At 35.4% G+C, this 15245-nt stretch overlaps 1 protein-coding gene across 2 annotated transcripts in view; it reads left to right on the top strand.

Moving 5' to 3' along the window:
* Positions 1–12057, top strand: part of CWF19L2 (CWF19 like cell cycle control factor 2) — a 123652-nt gene extending 111595 nt beyond the window's left edge. For both annotated transcript variants that reach the window (XM_027849597.1, XM_027849596.1), the window contains 4 exons: positions 194–349; positions 2778–2858; positions 8257–8358; positions 11322–12057. In XM_027849597.1, the coding sequence (XP_027705398.1) occupies positions 194–349; positions 2778–2858; positions 8257–8358; positions 11322–11459 (477 nt within the window). In that variant the 3' untranslated portion in view covers positions 11460–12057. The remainder of the gene's footprint in view (positions 1–193; positions 350–2777; positions 2859–8256; positions 8359–11321) is intronic.
* The last annotated feature ends 3188 nt before the right edge of the window (positions 12058–15245 follow it).

Genomic DNA, 15245 nt, shown 5'->3' with positions numbered 1-15245 from the left:
TTATTTTTTGTTTTGTTTTGTATTATTTCATAAAAACCATTCCATTTTCTTTATATTCTGCACACTTGATCTTAATTGTAGGCCCGCCTTGCTCAGTACTTTTGCCTCTTGGCCACAATGAGAAATTTGTTTTTACTGTTTCATATTTTTGAATGGTATTTGTATGCTGTATTTATATCCATCTTCTTTTCAGAGTTTCAGAAAGGCACTGGTAAGGATGTTTGAAGATAAAGAACTAGACTGCATCTTTTTAGAAACAAATATGAGTATGAACAAACGATATCACATGGTTTATGAGTGTATTCCTCTCCCAAAGGAAGTAGGAGCTATGGCTCCCATCTACTTTAAGGTATGTGAAGATAAATTCTCAAATGCTTCCATTTTTTCCAGTTTAACACCCTACTGGCAGTACAGTTTTCTGGATCCTGTTTCTCATTTTTTCTTATATGCTCATCACATTTGTTTCTCATTGTTTTATGAATCATTGAATGAGATTCAGCATAATAAACAAGTTAAATCCTGAAAAATTGGCCCAAGAAGTTACAAATTTTTTCACATCAAATTATACTTGTCTTTTAGTAGCTATAGTATAAAATAGTCAGTTGTATTTCCGGTTTTATTTTTCATTCCTCATGTAGAACTAAGATTTTATTTTAGAATATTCTCAAGTAAAAGTTGTGGTCATAACTCTAGAGCACTAATAATTTGGCACGGGAGCCAAAGATAGCAGGGCACAAAAAGTACAAATTGTAAATGCCAAGATGAATTATCATATGAACTTCTCAGTATATAGACATTCATGGTAATTCTTGTCAAAAGAAATCATGTCTTTAGGCTTTGGCATATATTTCTGAACTACAATAAAATGATGATAGTCATTAGCTGATTAAGTTGTTGCTATCAAAAAAAAAATTCCGACACCTTTAAAAAAGATACCCATCTGTTTATGTTGCTGAGTTTGGTACCACACTGAATGTTTAAAAGCTCCAGTGACCTTACATTCTGAGCCAGTTGTCCAAACATCGAATAATATATAAAGTATTAACATAATGTGTAAGTGTTTTGTAAATTGATGAGAAGAAATAGAATTGAGGAGAGTGAAATATTTTTAGACAGCATAGAATTTGAAATTCATTGATACAGTTTCTAGTAAAGATATTTTTTACACAATAATAGGTCATCAGAGAGCTAGTTTAAAAAATTTGACCATTTTGCTCAAAATGATGGTATTTAAAAAGTCTTAAGTATTTTTTTGTTTTATAATATTAAGCTATTAGAAGAGGTCAGGTGACGTATCAACATCTCTTCTAGGGTTCTGTGGTTTTTGGATAGCTAATAAAAATACTTAATACTTAACTGTCAACAAATAAAAATGTCACTTATTTATTTTGTTAAGTCATTGTATCGAGTGATATTGTATAGGCGTTATTGTGGTTTAGTTTTGGATTTTATTGCTCTCTTTGGTGTGGTTCATTAGGCATCCATGACTTTTATAATCAATTACCTCTTTGATCCAGGGCCTACCAGACAGTAAATGATAATTTAATTATATTGTCTGATATAATTTCTTGTTAGAATTATATGCCACTGTCTCCACAAAATCATTTATTTGAGTACTAGAGATACAATTACTTGCTTTTGATAAAATGTTTGTATTTCACAAAATCATAAAATGTTAGAGCTTGAAACAACCCAGAGTTATTCTAGTATGACTCCCTTATAGTAGAGAGAAGGAAGCTAAGTCCTAGAGATTAACTTTCCTGGGGCCACAAACAAAATCAGTTGCATAGACAGGACTCTTACTCATACATACCAGACTCTTATTGCACAGCTTTTTCCATTTTAATGTTAAAGAGCTTTTAGAACATGTTTGAAGTACATGCCCTTGATACAGGATGTTATAGTAACTTGATAGAATTAAATTGTTCTATTTGGATCTTCATTAAGAACAAAGATTTAGAAATGGAAGTTTCCACAAAGGTCATTTAATCCTACTCCCATATTTTGTAGATGAGGAAACTAAGTCCATAAATGTTAAGTAACTTACACAGGCCATACAAAGAAGAAGAAGCAGAGCTAATGTTTGAACCCATGTCCTTTGACACCAAAACTAGCGCTCTTTTTTCATTGCCCAGTGCTACCTCCTGTTAGAATTTCATGTTGAGATATTTTCAGTTTTAATAGGGACATAGATACAGAATGGGAATGGAAATAATTTAGTTTTGTCATACCCTCTTTCTGTGAGTTATTTGTATAGCATCAAGTGGCTTATATCTTGTTGACCTAGGAAGAAATGCCAGTTTTACATTCCTAAATATTTCCTGTTTTTGTATCTCCCCCTTTAATTTTCTTCTTTATTATATAGGCAGAAATAATCATGTAGCTTTGAGTGCCAAAGGCTTGTAAGTTAATTTTTCAAATATTTGAAAAATGAGCAATTGACTTAACTAAATAATTCATGTGAATAGATTTCTCTGAACACAGTTGGATATGATATGACCTTTTATGTTTAACATTAAATTGAAAATTCTTATTAAGGATAATTATTTCATGAAAAGATGAACTAGTGTTAATATAAAAGTTAAGAAGTTAATACAAGACCATTAAATTCTGATTTTTAAAATGTTTAAACCACATAAAATAATTTCAAGTAACTGAATTAAAGCTTATGCATTCAGAACGTAGTCCTATTGATAGGTGGCATTATTTCCTTTTAAATTGCCTTCTTATATTTATTTCTATATCATGTTCTCAAATTTCAAAATAATTTTTCTTAGAAAGCTATTATGGAATCTGATGAAGAGTGGTCCATGAACAAGAAATTAATTGATCTGTCTTCAAGAGATATCCGAAAGTCTGTAAGTATCTGCCTTATTTCTTAATAGTAGTTTCTAGATATTATGAAAATTGTAAAGGATTTTGACTCTTCATTTATAATGTTTGAGGCACCTAGCCCACTGCACCTATGCCTAGGTGGTAGAATCATCTTGTACATAAGATATAATCCCCATATAAATAGGTTAAATGCCCATTCTCAGATGAAAGGAACTTTAGAGGTTATCTAATCCTAACGACTTATTTTTATAGAAGGGGAAACTGACAAATGACTTTTCTTGGATCACATATCCAGGAAGTAATGGAGCTGACATCACAATTCAGGTTTTCTGATTCTACATCAAGTATTCTTTCCATTGTGTCATACTTCCTTCCCTTGTGTTTCTGATCCGAATTGACTTTTTGCCTTTGGTAATATCTCCTAATGACTTAAAAAGAAAAAAAATTTTTGATGCATGGTCCTTTTTTAAGAACATTCATTTCCAAATAGGGGCAGCTATGTGTCACAGTGGATACAGCACTGGCCCTGGAGACTATGTGACCCTGGCAAGTCACTTAACTCCAGTTGCCTCAGCAACAGCAATAAAACAAAACAAAATGACTTAACTCATTTCCAAATACATTCTTCTTCTCTCCCTATCCAGTGAATTTTCCTTTGTAACAAATAATTTTTTAAAATGCAGAAAAAAACCATCTAAACCACACCTGACCAAATATATGATATTCCCTATCCATAGTTTCCACCTAATTGCATTTTTCTTATCTCTCCAAGCTTGATCACTATAAGTAAATAACATTTGGCTTTACTTTATTCTTTCCAGTTATATTGTTTTTATTGAATATATTATTTTCTTGGTTCTGCATACTTTATTCTACATCAGTTCATTTAAGTCTGTATATTTTTCTCTATATTCCTTATATTTATTTTCTTATAGCCACAATAATATTTCATTGCTTCATGTTATAGTTTATTTAGCTATTCCACAGTTGATAGACACTTAGTATGTTTTCAGGTTTTTATTTCTACAAAAATTGCTGCTGTTAGTATTATTATATATATGGAAGCTTTTTTTCTGTTTTTGACTTCCTTGGGTTCTGTGCTCAGCAATGAGATCTATGGATATTTTTACCACCTTTTTTCCCTCAGATACCTGCAAATCCATAATGGTTGGGCCAGTTCTCTACCAACCTCAGGTGTTAGTGTGACTATCTTTCTGCAGCTCCCCCAACATTGATTATTTCCATCTTTTGTTAATGTTGCTAATTTGTTGGGTGTGTGATGAAGTCTCAGAGCTGTTTTAATGTGCATACTCCTTAATAGTAATTTGGCACAGTCTTTCACACAGTTGTTAATGATTGTAATTCTCTTGAGAACTGTTTATTCATATCTTTTGAACATTATCTCCTTCTTGTTCTTGTATATTTGTATAAATTCCATATATTTTAAATAATAGGTCTTAATGAGAGATATTTAATGCAAAGGTATTTCACATTTGATAGTTTGTGATCGTATAAAAGTTTTTCAGTTTCATGTAATCATTATTTATTTGATCTATCGTTATCATTTCTATCCCTTGTCTAATGTTTTTTTTCCTAGCTGTAGTTATGAAAGTTACTTCTATCCATTTTCCTTCAGTTTTTAAAAACTAAATGACCTTTTATGTTTTGGTGACCTGTCATTTGTAGAAGTTGCATGGTTGACATAGTGGTGAGAGAGCCAGCTTCAGAGGCAGGGAAATCTTACTCAAGTCCCACTTCTGATGCATAATGTTTGACCCTAAAAACATTTTAACTCATCTTAACTACTTAAGACTGTATGATGCCAGGCAGTAGCTTTTCTGCATTAGTAGAAACTACAGATCTGAAACAAAAGGAAAATGTCTTTTTGGATCATATATTATAATATATGTCCAAGATGTTTGTTTAAAGTTTGTTTTGTTTTCTGAGGCATTGACTGTTGGGTGTGGGAAGGGAAGGCTGAATGGTAAAAAACAACAAAAAAGGAAAAAAAAACATTTTTAGCTCATGGCTGTACAAAATCAGAATGTAGGTTGAATTTGGCCCATTGATTAGCACAAGGCCAGGCACATAGTAATCACTTAACTTATTGACTGATTGATTGGCCCATGGGCTTTAGTTTGCCAACCACTGTTTCATAAATCAATAAGCATTTATTCATCATCTGTTTTACCACGAACTGCACTCGGTGCTGGTTTTATATAGACAGTTCTTTATTTAAAAACATCTTGTAAATGAATAGCTGTTACCACCACCCAGGCTCATGTTGTGGCAGCACCATGAAAGGGAGGAACTTCCTTGTTCTTCCCAGCTAAGTCAGTGAGTCAGTAAGCATTTATTTATTTATTTTGCTTTTTGGTGAGACAATTGAGGTTTAATGACTTGCCCAGGGTCACATAGTATGCATCAAGTATCTGAGGTCACATTTGAACTCAGGTCCTCCTGACTCCAAGGCCAGAGCTTTATGCACTGTGCCACCCAGCTGCCCCTCAGTAAGCATTTATTAAGCACCTACTTTGTGTCAGATACAAAGAAAGGCAAAAGATAGTACCTGTCCTAGAGGAGATAACAATTTATTAGGGAAGACAACATGCAAACAAGTATGTACAAACAAATTATATGTAGGATAAATAAGAAATAATCAATAATTAATCTACTTCACCAGCACTCAAAAATGTTGAGGGTTTGACACCTGGATCCCACCTCCAAAATACTGCTACCAGAACTCATTCCATAGAATCTTATTCTCCGTTCCTTTTTCCTATGGAACCAGTTAAAATAGATGGAAAGAGCTGAGGAAATGGTTGGCTTCTCATTTTTGAGACTGTATTGGAGGTATACACATTTCTAGCCTTTTCACTTGGACTTAGATCTCATTTTCCCATATGTTAAAAGCTAGCTAGGTTGAACTGCATTGTGAACAATCAAGCTCTTTTGATTTGGTATCACTCTATATGATGATTTCTCTATGGAAAAATATTCTGAGCTCTAAACAGCTGACCTTAAAATGAATTTTAGAATCAAGATGTGTTCATAAGTTGGAGATTGCTTTTTAGATCAGAAAACATTAATTATTGTGTCATATGCCTTCTAATTTCTCCAAAAACAAATCAAATGCATAGAAATGCTAATAGAAATTTGGGTTATTTTTTTAAAAAATTCATCTATTGTCACTGAAATGTTTTTTTCTTGAACATCCTACATGATAAGAATGAATTTGTTGCTCATCAAAGGAGAGGAAATAGGAATCTGTCACAGATTTTTGTTGTTATTGGTAACTTACAAATTTCAGAGAGGGCTGTGTAGCAGTAGCAAATGTTTTAAAAGGGATATTTTAAAATAAATTTTTGTAATTCTTATAGTAGCATTGCTTTGCTATCAGTAATAACTTTCTGGGAAAATGAGGCAATCAGTACTTTTTTTTAAATGAAAATGGAGTCTGGGTAGATGCTGAAATTAAACATTCAGATCTTATACTATTGACTTAAACGGTACTTAGAAGATCTTTGTTTTCATCATTTGAAAACTCCTTCCACCAACACAGATCACAACTTCTTTATACCTTAATAAATTATTTTTATGTCTTCTTATTGGCCAAAAAAATAAATTATCTGGAACCAGTGACCAATGATCTGATGATAAAGGCTCTGTCAAAATAGATGAAAAATAATTTAAAAAGTTTTAAAGGTGACCTTTGCTTTAAGATTATAAGTAAAAGTTCAATTTAAACTTTTTTTATTGGTGTTAACAGTTGTCTTTACCATGATGTCCCAAAGTTTACATCGGATATACTTTGAGAGTAGTTCTAAGTAGGGAACTGAACCAGATGATCTAATTAAGTCCTCCAGCTCTTGAATTTTTTATGTTTATGGATGAAATCATGAGAACTTGAATGTGGGAACAATTCTAAGGGAGGACAGTTTTTATGTTAGCAAGTTTCTAGTGTCTTTCTAAATGATTAAAATGTATCTGAGCATGAAGTGTAAGTTCTATGTCCCTTCTGGTTTCACAGGGTATTGTGTGTGCTTTATTGGTTATGTACCCACTGCTGATAAAATTTGTCTTTTCTCACTGGGTAGATTCTTGATCTGTTGTAATTTCTAAGATGTAAGAATCATTCATGTTATTCATGGCTCATTGTTAGGTATCAGACTACAGTGCATAATGATATCAAGATAATTACTCACTGCCTCAAAATCTGCATTCAATAACTGATTTTAAAATCCAGGGAGTGACTGTTTCGGGGAGATTTAGCTTCCTCAGGAAATCAACACAAAATAACAGCTACAGAAAGTCCTCACAGGATAGTTGAAATGGCCTATAAGGAATATTTTAATGGTCAGTTAATGATAAATTGATGTGGATATTCCTCTAGTGTTGCATATCACCAGCCACCCATGCCATCTTATCCCGTGTGTTTTTTTTATCCCTGTCATCCTGTAAATCCTCTACAAAACATATACTGAAAAAGTTGATGGCCTTCCTTTGCATCTTTTAATATTCCATGGGTATTAGTTCAACTTTCAGGATGTCGGCCTTTTATTTCTCACTCTTATTATATGACCATGATCCTTTTCTGATTATGAACTTGTTAGATGATATATTTAATGCTGTTTCTGGTGCATAAGTCATCATAGTCTAGCCTTGTTATGCTTGTCATGTGTCTTTCTATTGTCCTTTGGTTTGTTTGCAATTTTGATTCTTCAGAGATTGTGGAGTTTCGTGATTTGCAGCTATATAACATCACCAGAAGGAGATTGATGTTAAGAATTTTTTAAAAAAAATTTGGTGAACAGCTTGGGATTATAGAAAGCAGTATATAGTTTTCCAAATGCAGTTGAGTTTACTCTTTTCATTTAATTCTGGACCCTGCTTGAATCATGGCTCTGCCACTGCTTACTACCTTGAGAAAACTACTTATCCCTTTGGGTCTTAAGTTTACTCAACATTAAAATAAAGAGGAGTGGGTGAACTAGCAGATGTATAAGGTATCTTTCAGCCCTAAATTCATGATCCTATGACTGTTGTCTTCATTTTGAATAGAAGATGAATATTACTTTTAAGACCTTATATAATTTGAGAAAATAGTGAATATATAAAAGAATTAGTGATTTATTCCCCTGGCCTGCCCTCTAGGATTCTTATGGAGAATAGAACAAAAGGAATTAACTTCAAGAATAGCAGGTCCTGAGAAGAGGTTGAGGTTGGCTTACCTAGAAAGTTAGGTTTCTAAATCTCTTTCTGTACAGAATAGGAGAGTTAACTTTGGAGATGGAAGTGGTAGGTGGTGGTAGGTAGAAGGGACTTGCCATGCGTCCAGGTGAAAAACTAGGTGACCTCTCTAAGTCTTTTATACTTCTTGAGTCAATGTCCATTTTTAACAAATGCTCTGTTTGTGTTTAGGTGCCTAGAGGTCTGCCTTACTTCTCTGTGGATTTTGGTCTTCAAGGAGGCTTTGCCCATGTTATTGAAGATCAGCAGAAATTTCCTCATTATTTTGGAAAGGTATGAACATGCTTACAAATTAATAGTATTTCAGAAATTTACACTGCAGCAGTACCTTTTTTTCCAAGGTATTTCAGCCTGTTATACTTATTGTGCAATAGAGGTCAAGATAGGTGTATTTTTCTGACTTGAAAATTAGGATAGCTGGGGGGCAGCTAGGTGGTGCAGTGGATAGAGCATCAGCCCTGGAGTCAGGAGGACCTGAGTTCAAATCCGGTTTCAGACACATTAACACTGGCTAGCAGTGTGATCCTGGGCAAGTCACATAACCTCATTGCCTAGCCAAAAACAAAAACAAAAACAAAACAAACAAACAAATTAGAATAGCTAAATTCCACTTACTTAACTTTGACCTACCTGGCCAATCCTTTTGTATTTAAAGGACCCTTGCTTTTCTTTCTCTGTTGTCAGGATTAGCTAGTAAATTAAGATGTGGAAACCTAAAGGAAAGATCTTAATGACATAGGGGCTTGGAACCCAAGCTGCCAGCCTCTTCCTCATTATTGTTACTTATCTGTCAAGGGACTGATTAGTGGATCTCATAGAGGAAACCTTGACGCAGTGTATCAGGACATGTTTGTATGTAAGCTGTTTTGGTTTTGGGAAAGAGTAGGAAGTGTTTTGTTTATAAAAAATAAAATTTACTAGAAAGAATGAAATTTCCAATGTGATGCAAATCGTGGTTTTAGAAAGAATTTAACAATTCCAACTTATAAAACACTATTACTATTTTTATTTTTTTAATTTTTATTTATTTATTTATTTAGTATTTTTTGGCTAGGCAGTAGGGTTAAGTGACTTGCCCAGGGTCACACAGCTAGTTAAGTGTCAAGTGTCTGAGGCCAGATTTGAACTCCTGACTCCAGGGCTGGTTCTCTATCCACTGCACCACCTAGTTGCCCCATTATGGCTATATTTAAAAATAAGCCTAATACTATGGTGAAGAATAGCCTATATTATTCACCTTTTAAAAAATACATTAGTTGGAGAATGTGGCTGCCAAACCAAATTATTTGGTTTATTACAACACATACTATTTAAAGTTAAAAATTTTTTTTCATAGTTGAAGTTATTCTGTGTAGCAGTTACAACAAATTATGATACCTTCCCTATCTTGGATCTCTGAAGGACTCCAATTATGTCTGCTATTAATGGCAACTATTATTTTCTAATACACAGAATTGAAAATGTGATATTAGGGGATTGGCAAGAAACCAGACCTCACGATCATCATTTATTAGTACTTACTGAAATAACAGTTTGCAGAATGTAGAGCACTTGTTTTGCAGTCAGAGGCTCTACATTCAAATCTTGTCTCTGGTACTTGCTATCCATGTGCCTTCAGCAGGTCACAAATCCCTGGGCCTCAATTTCCTCATCTTTAAAATGAGGAGATTCAACTAGATAGCCTCTAAGGTACCTGTGAACCCATGAATATTGATTAAAATATGAATTTGTATACGGAAAAATTCAGTTTACCTCATGTGGTGAACCACCTTATGTATACCTCACAATGTCCAGCAATTGGAGGAACTTCTGGCTGCTCTCTTAGAGCCTGTTTTTGCTCTCACCCTTTCTTTGCCCAGGTTCCCGATTCTCTCTGTGAATTGTTGTCACTGTTGCTTAGGCCAAAACAACAATTCATAGCTTCTGCCCCATGTAGAGTTCATAGGTAGAAAGTACTCACTATTCTGAAGTCCTCCTGAGTTGCTGCTTCAGAGCTGCTAAGTTGGGCACCAGAGGGATTAAAGTTCTCACTTTCATTTTCATTTTATATTTTCTGGTCCTTTCTCTTTTTCAATCAACCAACCAATTATCAGGGACTTCATTAAGTGCTTGCAATGTGCAAGGCACTGAGCTAAACTCTGAGACTGCAGAGGTCAATTCTTACCCTTAGGGAGCTTGCATTATAACAGCAGAGATAACATGTATAAGTATATACATAACATAGACGAAATAAATACAAGCATCTTGGGATTGTGAAAGGCTTCATATAGAAGGAAACTGAGTCTTGAAGGAAGCAAGGAATTCCAAGATGTGAAGATGATGGAGTACAGTTCAAGCATGGCTAGTGCAAAAACATGGAGATGGGATGAGAGAGAGTGAATATGTGAATGGATGAGTGAAAGAGTGAATGAAAAAGGATTTATTAAATACTCACTGTGTGAGGCACTATGCTAAATGCATAGAATACAGGTAGAAAAGTAGCACAGTCCCTGCTGTCAAGTAGCTCATAGCATTCTAGGCATGGGAGACAGCCAGAGAAAAGACCCGGAGCCAAGAGATGGAGTTAAAGTGAACCGCACAGAGGCCAGTGTCACCGGATCAAAAGCACATGGGTGAGGCATAAGGTATAAGAAGCCCGGAAAAATGGGACAGAGGGCTTGATTATGAAGGATTTTGAATGCCAAACAGGGGATTTTATATTTGGTCCTTAAAGTGATAGGGAGCTACTGGAGTTATGCCTGTGCTTTAGGAAGGTCACTGGTGGCTAAATAGAGAATGTACTGGAAGGGGAAGAGACTTGTGGCAGGCAGGACATCATTGATATTGCAGTATTCCAGGCATGAGGAGATGCGGGCCTGCACTAGTGTGCTAGCTGTATCAGATGAAGAGAAGAGGGCATATTCAAGAGATCCTAAGGTGAAATCTACAGGCCTTGGCAACACTGGATGGGGGTAGACCAGGCAGTGTGTGAGAGATAGTGAGGAGTGGAGGATGATGGCCCCATTGTTTGCTAGAGCTTGCTAACAAGGAGTGAAATGGAAAAATGATTCTCAGCAAGATGGAAGGAGAAATAAAGGGCCTAGAGAAAATCGTAGGGCATATTGAATCAAATCGACTATAATCGGGACTTTTTATTTGCCTGGCTATTTAAACATTTTAACATGGAAAGCCTCTTAACTTTTTGTTCATTTTTTGCACAAATGCTGAAGTTTTGCTTCTATTTTCAATTAAATTAGGAAATTATTGGTGGTATGCTAGATGCAGAACCAAGACTTTGGAGGAAGGGAATCCGAGAGAACTTCGATAACCAGAGGAAGAAAGTACTACAGTTTGCTCAGTGGTGGAAACCGTATGACTTTACCAAAAGCAAATGACTGTAAGAAGAGTGAGTTTAATTAACTGGAATCTTTTCAGGCCCTCCAGTGCCACTGCCATTTTCTGTTGACTCTCTCAAAATGAAATGATCAGCCCTTAGGTCACAAAGAGGCAGGATAACATCAGCAGATCTAGGGATGTGAGATGACAAGGATTGTTAACCACCACCAGCGATTGTCACCTGCTACCTAACATCACTGGCTTATGCAGTTTCTTCACCCTGATCATGAGAACTTCTCTGTAGCGATCAAGGAGAAAGACTAAGTTTATTGAGAAACCAGCCTACTGCCTAGTATTTTGTCCTGGTGAGGACATGTCATTGTCTTGGTGAAGGCACTGTCATATCACCCTTGTAATTCTGTTTTAGAAGTAACTTCTGAAGGAAACAAATCACTGATCTAAAGAGGAGCCTGGTATTCCTGATTTCAAGTCATCATCATCCTTGTCTCATTTGGAGTGTAACTGAAGGTTTGATGTAAAGGAAAGGATAGCTCTTATTTTAAACTAGTGACACATAATGTCACTCATTTAGTGTGTAACTAAGAAGAATGTCTCCAAATGTACAAATGAAAAATTAAAGGTTTTTAATGAAAAAGATCAACTACATTTGTGTGAAATAAATTCAAAGTTATATTTATATACCTCATTCAGGTATTGGTTCACTCCCATACTATAGCTCTTTTAATCTGTAGTGGGATATTGACAGTAACTCTAATCTGAGATCTTCTGCACAAATCTCCTGGTGTTGGCACCTAGATGTTGTCTCATCCTGTGGCTGTCTGTGCTCTGTGTAATGAACATATGACCAGGCTTTGTCTCACTAAGCAATGACCTTTTGGGCTTGGTCCTGCTTCTATTTGGATACTCCAGGGCGTGAATCTGGCTTCAGACACCTGATTATTAGATCTAATGCCCCTATTTAGAGTCTGGGTTAGCTTTAGGCCTTTTTTGCAGAAATCTGCCCTGTTGTGACCCTGGGTAAATCACTTAACCCAGATTGCCTCACCCCAAAAAAAAAAAAAGTTTCCCTTTTCCCATCCTTTTCTTGCCTTTGGTCCCTGAATTATTAGAGTTTACACTGGTCTTCCTGATGTGACCCTGTCTCCCCTTCCATTGCTTTAAAATTTACATGAGATAACATTCCTTCAACATTCTATGCCTTTGACTTAACTGGACATCTCTGATTTCACAGAAGAGGAAACGAGTCCAGAGACTTGCCTCTTCACAGGAAGTAAGAGGTAGAATTGAGATTTGAGCTCAGATTTTCTGAGTCCAAATTCAGGAGTCTTTCCACTCTCTCCAGTGTGAATGTACCATAAAATTCTAATCATTTAGGTTATCACCCGCCTTTTTGTTCCTTTGAGTCACCTGCAATTTTGATTCTTCAAAAATCCCTGTGTTCCATTATTAGCAGCCATATATCATCCCTGGAAGAATATCAGTATTTAAAAGATAAGTTTTTGTAGCACTGAGGAACTTGAGATTTTTGAGAGTACTTCACAATTTCCAACTCATTCTCCTGTTTGATTATATCATTAACTTATTTCTAACAGTACCTATCAAAGATAGAGCTACAGGTAGACTAACTCAGTTGGTAGGTAGTATACATTATTCATCCATTTAGTTTTTACTGTGTGGATTATTAAGCCCATCTTTTTTCCATGATCATTAATATAATTGAGAAGGCCATGTGTCATTACAGAGCTTGATGTATATTTTCATCTTTACATGAGACCATTAGAAGAATCTTGCCATTTATATCCCTTGTTCATTTGGACTTTGCATATCTTCCATGAGACTTGTGAATACCTTTCATGCGTTTGTTTCTCTGATTTTATACTATTTACATGTAAATTTTGCCTTCCTTAATATTGAGTGAATTAATCAATTAAAACATTAAATGTTTACTATGGGCAAAGCATTAAGCATTGGGGATACAAATAGAAAAGCAACATGGATTCCAGCTATCACAGAGCTTATATTCTAACAGGGAGTGAAAACACATAGAAGGTTTTAGCTGCAAATTAGATGGAAAGATCCCAGGGTTCTTAGTGTGCAGGCAAAGCAAATGACAATGATTTTTTTTTAAATGTTATTTACCCTGATAAGACCATATTCATATTTGATGTTGAACCATTTGATGAGGCCAAGGATTTTGGTGATGAGAACTTTGTTTTTGAGTTCTTCAGTGTGGCTACTAGGGAAGCAGAGGCTTCAGAAACAGTTGCCAGGTCACATTTCCATAGTAGGAGAGCTTCCCTGGATGTTAATTTCAGGGGTGGAGTTGAAAGCATGGCAGTGGTTGGGTAGGTGGGAGGTTTTGCTATTTCTGAGTCTCAGGCTTACCTGCCCATCCATGACAACTAGTCAGAGGCTAGTAATCATCTATTTTTTGAAATTACCTTTTCTAGAATTTTCCGGAGAAATGAAATCAAGCTTATTGGCCTACATGAACAAACATAGCAGATTCTTGGATTCTGTGCACAGTCAGTTTTGCTAAACATTTGTTTTGAAAATGTGAATTGGTTCTAACATGATTTGAGCACAACACAAATTTTGGGTGTTCTTATGCTCAGTTTTGTTGGTTAACACAGAAAATTGCACCACTTCACAATAACTCACAGATTGAAAGCTTTCCAATGCCCAGTTCCACAAGCAAATTTCTTACTGGCAGCTGCCAGTCTGGGACCTGTCTGAGTGAGGGTGCAAGCTGAGCAGCAGCCTGAGGCCACGGATACCACTATTATTTCTTGTAGTACTTCTGTATTTCTTAACTGTTTAACATATATAAAGCTGTGCTACCATTTTATTGTATTTATGTGTTACTGATGAAGTTTTGAGTGTTGTGCTCCTAACACAGTCCCTGTAGTTTTTACTGTATAATTTTTCATAGCACTGTGATTTTTAGAAGCACAGAAGTTTAGTTATGGCAGAACTTACTTTTCCTCTCATTCAGCCATGACTGTGAAGATGTCCAATGTAATCATTGGTGGAAAAACTGCCTGTTCTATTCTCATATGGATCAAGGATACCATTGATTTATTAATAAACAATTTTCATAAGTTTTTCATAGAGATGAAAAAGTAGTCCTAAGGGTCAGTGGTTATTGGAGTAGTAGAAAAGACATTAGAGAAAATGAAATTGGTAAAAGCAGTTAGAGCTGACCAAGTATATACAGAGAAAGTAGTGCTAGAGGTATGAGCATTTCAAAGGTAATAAAGGCCAATTTTCAGGATAAGGGTGTGGTGTTTAAAAAGGTTTGTTAGATAATTTCTGGGTAATATAATCATTTTATTACTAATACCAGCATTTTAATAAAAGTATGGTCATTTGCTGTCTCTCTCTTAGACCACAGACAATCATGGCAGGTTCACACTTCTATGCTCATTGGAAGAGGGGTGTTCCAGAGGGTGGCAATCAACTCTGAGGTTTAACAGTGTGAGAATGAATATTACAATGAGGGACTGAACCTATTCAAATGAACTTTGATTATGTCATTGACTTCTAAGTTACCCCCAGCTGTGGGCAATCTGTTCATCTGTTCAAAGAATTTATCTCCACCTAAACCTGAGTAGAGCACAGTGGCTGTCCCACCTGGGTAGGGTCTAGATAGAGGAGAAGGTTAATTTAACCTTTAGAGACTGAGGTTTTGAAATGAGGATGAAAAAAAAAAATCTAAATCTACCCAAATCATTGGTTATTAATCATTTCTTTGAAAGGAAAAAAATCCCCCAAAATTTGAAGCAATGTCAAAAAATAAAGGGCAAACAAGATGATGTCAAATT

This window comes from Vombatus ursinus, unplaced genomic scaffold (assembly GCF_900497805.2).
Source record: "Vombatus ursinus unplaced genomic scaffold, bare-nosed wombat genome assembly UNPS02007612.1, whole genome shotgun sequence".
NCBI classification, from domain to species: Eukaryota; Metazoa; Chordata; class Mammalia; order Diprotodontia; family Vombatidae; genus Vombatus; species Vombatus ursinus.
The sequence above is the reverse complement of the archived record's forward strand: the minus strand, read 5'-3'. Positions and strand labels throughout refer to the sequence as shown.